This window comes from Helianthus annuus, chromosome 9, assembly GCF_002127325.2.
Source record: "Helianthus annuus cultivar XRQ/B chromosome 9, HanXRQr2.0-SUNRISE, whole genome shotgun sequence".
Taxonomy (NCBI): domain Eukaryota; kingdom Viridiplantae; phylum Streptophyta; class Magnoliopsida; order Asterales; family Asteraceae; genus Helianthus; species Helianthus annuus.
This window is the reverse complement of record NC_035441.2, coordinates 168733432-168739010: the sequence shown is the minus strand read 5'-3', so window position 1 is coordinate 168739010 and position 5579 is coordinate 168733432. Positions and strand designations below refer to the sequence as shown.

General features: G+C 42.4%; 1 protein-coding gene across 1 annotated transcript; it reads left to right on the top strand.

Annotated features, from left to right (window-relative positions):
* The first annotated feature begins 323 nt into the window (after positions 1-323).
* Positions 324-2915, top strand: LOC110876734. Its single transcript, XM_035977119.1, has 2 exons — positions 324-412; positions 527-2915. Exons 1-2 carry the CDS (start codon positions 324-326, stop codon positions 2913-2915), a joined length of 2478 nt encoding a protein of 825 aa, XP_035833012.1.
* Positions 2916-5579: the final 2664 nt, after the last annotated feature.

Genomic DNA, 5579 nt, shown 5'->3' with positions numbered 1-5579 from the left:
GGTACACTTGCCGGTTGTGTGGTTTAGGGTTTAGAGAGTCTTAGTTTTATAAATTTAAAGCTTAGAGAGTCTAGAATTAGGGTAATTTAGTTAGTTTTAATTAACCCATTTTCAGCACATCAAGTTTTTGGCGCCGTTGCCGGGGACTCTTGGCGATTGCGTTGATTACTTTGTTTGGACTTGATTGACATTATACGTGCTACGTGCTATTTGTTTGAGTCGTAGGAGTCTAGATTTATTTGTTTCTTTTTGTTTTAGTTTGTCGAGTCAGTTGTTAGTCTTCTTCTTCTTCATCTGCACCTAGTCCACCACCCGTAGCTCACATGGCCCGTAGGACAGTCTACGATCAGGCGACCACTTGCTTTGCCGGTGGGAATTCCCCCATCACCCTTCCAGACATCCCGAACGATCGGTCTTGGCGCATTCCTTCCTACATCATGACGGCCATCACCAATTCATGACAGTTTCATGGACGTGTCGACGAGGATGCACCCGCTCACATCAACCGCATCACTCGTCTTTGCAGCACCTTCTCCATTGAGGGGGTGAACCTCGATGCTCGATTTCTTCAGATCTTTCCATTCTCACTCGCTGGACGCGCAGCCGTCTGGTTCGATTCTCAGCCCGCAGGCACTTTCACCACTTGGGCAGGTCTCCGTGATGCTTTCTTAGCCAAGTACTTTCCACCAGCCAAGGCGTCTCGCCTTCGTGATCAGATCCACTCCTTCCGCATGGAGCCTGATGAGCCGTACCACTTGGCGTGGGAGCGCTTTCAGACGCTTCTTTCCCGTTGTTCGCAGCATGGTTTGTCTGATTGGGCGTTAGTTGAAAATTTCTACAATGGTCTTACTCCTGAGATTAGAGCTCGTTTCGATACTTCAGCAGGAGGGCAACTTATGGGCAAGAAGACAGTAGCTGAGTGTAACGATTTGTTTCAAAGTTTTGCCCATTCTGACATGGATTACAGCACTACTAGCAGGACTTCCATTCCTGTTCGTACCTCCTCGGCCGGTCGAGGGGTAAACCAAGTTAGCTTGGATCCATCGGTAGCTGCTGCTATGGTCGAGAGAGTTAGAGAGGAGTTGAGGCAAGAGATGAGGCGAGAGCTGAGTGAGATTAAGAAGAGAGTGGATAGGTGTGAGGTCTGTAGGGGAGGTCACGACACGCTCGATTGTCCCACTCTTACTCTAGAGCAGGTTGAGTTCATAGCTGGTCAGTCTAGGGGTCAATTTAGCAATAATAATAATCTTTTTAACTCCAGCTGGCAGGGTAGTGGTAGTAGTAGTGGATATCGCCCTTCTGGCGACCCCCCTGGTTTTCCATCGAGTCAGTATCAAAGTAGGGGGGCTGATTTATATCAGAGTGGTCAGTATAGTGGTTCGAGTAGGCAGTTTGATAGTGGAGGACCGACTCAGGAGAGTCAAGGCAGTGGAAAGGCTCCTGAGGTTAGTACGAACAGGTTGGAGGAGATGTTCGCCCAGATGATGACGCAGACTCAGGCGTTCATGAAAAATCAGGAGCAGACAAATAGAAACCACGAACTTCAGCTTAAAAATCAAGAGTCTACTCTTTTAGATCTTCAGAGGTCAGTAGGGGATATAGCTAGGCAATTGAGAGAGTCCCCCTCTGGTCAGTTTTCAGGTACCACTCACCCGGTTAACCATTCTGTGAAAGCCATCACTACTCGTAGTGGGATGAGTCTAGCAGAGGTCGCGAGAGAGAGTGTTGAGTTAGAGAGTGACGCTGAGGTAGATGAGGAAATAGAGATGGAGGCCCCAGGTAAGGTGCAACATAGGCTAGACCCAGCAAGTACCGCACATACCGAGGAGCCTCAGGTTGAGAAGAAAGTAGAGAAGCAGCCGGTTAGGGCTAGGCCACCGCCAGTGATTGATTATTCCCGTCTTCCGTTTCCCGCCCGTGCTAAGCAGCAGCAATACGCTAGGGAATACGAGAAGTTTCTTACGATGTTCACCCAGCTAAAGGTGAATCTTCCGTTCATAGAGGCCCTGAGATCCATGCCCAAATATGCCAAGTTCCTTAAGGATTTTCTCAAGCGTAAGGATAAGATAGGTGAGTGTTCTAGTACTCCACTAAATGGAGATTGTTCTGCAGTGATCTTGACTAAACTTCCTGAGAAACTCACTGATCCGGGCATATTCACGATCCCGTGTTTGTTTGGTGGTGATGTTCAAAACCACGCGTTGGCAGACCTTGGTGCTAGTATTAATTTGATGCCATATTCATTTTACAAAAAACTAGGCCTTGGTGATTTGAAGCCAACTCGTATGACCCTCTCGTTAGCGGATAAGTCAGTTAAGTATCCTCGTGGGATAGTGGAGAATTTGTTAGTGAAGGTGGACAGGTTTGTTTTTCCAGCGGATTTTGTAGTGCTAGATATGGAGGCTGATGAAAAAGTGCCGTTGATTTTAGGGCGCCCGTTCTTGAACACCGCTAAAGCGCTTATAGATGTCTTCTTAGGCACAATTACACTTAGAGCGGGCGACGAGTCGGTAGTTTTCGAGGTGAATCATTCGAGAGGATCGAGTGAGGGAGTTGAGGCGGTCGCTTCAGTGAAGGAGAACGAGAAGGTTGAGAGTGATGGAAAAAAGGTGGTGACTGAGCCGAGTGTGGAGAAGGTGTTAAAACCCAAGTGTGGGGATCCACCTGATAGGAGAGTTGAGGAGTTGGAAGAGAGGTTGATAAGGTTAGAATCTAGGATAGAGACACTGAGCAGGGCTCAATGTGGGGATAGATTTCGATATGAAACATCTAGATTCAAACCGCCCGATGACGAGTTGAGAGATTGTGAGAGATATGAGGGAGTTTGGAGAGATGCGGGAAATGATAGGTTTGATAGTGCTGCAGCCCGTAGTAGTTGGTATGGAGGTGAGCTGCGCTTATATGATCCTCCATGAGTGCGTAGACAGTTGTGCACCATTTGTAGAGTTTGTATATTGAGTCATTTATTTTTGTACCATGAGTCTAATTTAGTAGTATTGAGTCAGTTTGTGTTTAGAGTTGGTATTGCTTTGGTGTTTGCTTGTTTTTGTTTATGCAGGTTTGAATATGTACCACCCGTACTCAATCTCCATTCGGGTGATTTTGGAGCTGTTTATTCAAATTTCAGGCATTTATCAAGTGTACCAATCAGTTAGAGTCAAGCCGATCGCGAATGAAATGCTATACGATCGAGCTGGATTGGACGAGAGTTTTGGAACATACGCGAGAATTTAACCAGCTAAGTCCTTTCCATTTATGCCCTTGTGTCTTTTATTTCTTATTTATTTTTAGTTTTTGAGTCAGTTTCCATCCTACATTGAGGGCAATGTAAAATTTAAGTGTGGGGATGGGAACTATTGTTCAGTGTGTCTAGTTAGAAGTGTCTTGAGTCATAAAAAATAAAAAAAATACAAAAAAATTAAAAAAAATCCAAAAAAAAAAATTAAAAAAAAATCAGAAAATGTCTTTTGAAATAAGAAGTTTGCAAAATAAAAACGGAAAATGATAGAAAAGTTGGGTTTTTGTTCGGGTTCAAATAATAATAATATGAGATAATATAATTGAGCTTGTGTCTAGTTTGGGATGTGCGGGTAGGCTCGGTTCGGTTTTGAGTTCCTTTGATCTTAATATACCTAATGTCAGTCTACTAGTGGGTTCTCATCTAGGAAAAGTGGGGAAATTGAAACCGCCAAAAATAACATAAGGGGCACCGTTATAAGTTAAAACCGTTAGAGTTTGTGATCATGAAAAAAAAATAAAATAAAAAGTGAGCTAGAAACTAAATGAAAGTAGCACTTCTATGTAGTCTGGGTTGGGGATAGTGACTCTACAGCCGGATTGCCTCTAGGGTGTGTGAAATCGACTGTGCAAAGCAAGAAAAGAAAAAAAATAATAAAAAAAAGTACCAAAACTAAGTAGTCTGGGTTGGGGATAGTGACTCTACAGCCGGATTGCCTCTTGTTTTGGGAAAGCACCGTCTAGACTCACGAGAGAAAAAAAAATGAAAAAAAAAAAGAAAAAAATCTGATTGTAAACTCTCCTGGTTTTGATATAAGACGGTTGGGAATTGGTCCAGTGATCGTTCCTTTTGTCCTATAAGTTTGAGGTGGGAGTAGATGGGCCTGCGATTTTTAGTGTGAGACCCTAGGTGGATTGACTCATATTTGAACCTAAATTGCATGATAAGAGCTTGGAACCGGGTTTGGGTTTAAGAGGATCGAAATACTTGCAATCGCGGCTAACACAAGTTTCAGTTTTAATAAGTAATTTAAGCTTTTGTCCCGAACGATTATTTCGACTATGATTCCGTTTTGCATAATTCTTTTTCTGGGACGAAAAAAGGTTAAGTGTGGGGATATTTGATAAGTGGTAAAATACACATATTTGTCCCGTGTAAATTGTATAATTATTGTATAGCTTTTATTTGTTTTAATTAGTTTTTAGTAGTCTTTAATATTATTTTGTGATTTTGCCAGGTCCTGGTGCAAATGGAGCAAAAACGAGTAATATGGAAATGACCAGCCAGTTGGGCAGAGTGGGGTGCCAGAGACTGAATTAAAATTGCCGCCATTTTATGTGAATGGGCCGAGGCCACTATCGCTATTTCGTTATACTTGAGCAAAAACGGTCTTTATCACGGAATAGGGTCGGGCTAGGGTTTTAGGTTTTGGTGAGTGTCTATATCACATAATAAATCTCTAATCCTTTAGGGTGAAAATTGCATAAGTAGCCTTAGAAGTAATAATTGGTAATCTTATAAAATCAAGTGTGCTGCTAAACATCGTCGCTGTGAGGCTCGAGGGTATTAATAGGTCTCGGTTTAGTTATAAGTCCTTAACATTCCATTGTCTATTAAACCAAGATTAAAACCCGTAGCTGCTTTAGACGTTCGCGCTGTAAGGTAGAGCGTCTTATATAGGCACTTTCAAGAAATCTAGAGGACTGTAAGGAAATCTAGAAAGCCGGTGAGCGTAACAGCCTAGGTAGTGCCATAAGAATCGCCTTGAGAGTGTTTGAGGGGCTTAGTGGTGTCTTAATAGGTTTAGCATTTAAAGATCCCGGTTCCACACCACAAAATCATCGAATAGAAACCCATTCTGAGTTTAGCTTGCGTCTAGCCTAGGTAGTTCCTTCATCATCCTTGAGTTCAGTCTTCGTTCGAGTTCGCGTTTAGTTCGTCTAGTTATTTAATATTATTTTAATATTTTATTTAGGACTTTTAGAAACCCCCCCCCCATCCAAATAAACAATTAGTTAAGTCGCGTCAGTCTAAGTCTAGATAGAGTTATTAGCGTAATCAGTAGAGTCTCTTGGGTTCGATACTCGGACTTCCTTAGGCTATACTACACCGATCGGTACACTTGCCGGTTGTGTGGTTTAGGGTTTAGAGAGTCTTAGTTTTATAAATTTAACGCTTAGAGAGTCTAGAATTAGGGTAATTTAGTTAGTTTTAATTAACCCATTTTCAGCACATCAATGGGCTAGCATATGAAGATCTGTCCATACTGTACACAATTAGTCAGATAATAAATCACATAATCATAAAATAGCAACTTAAGTATTCCTCAAATAATTTAATA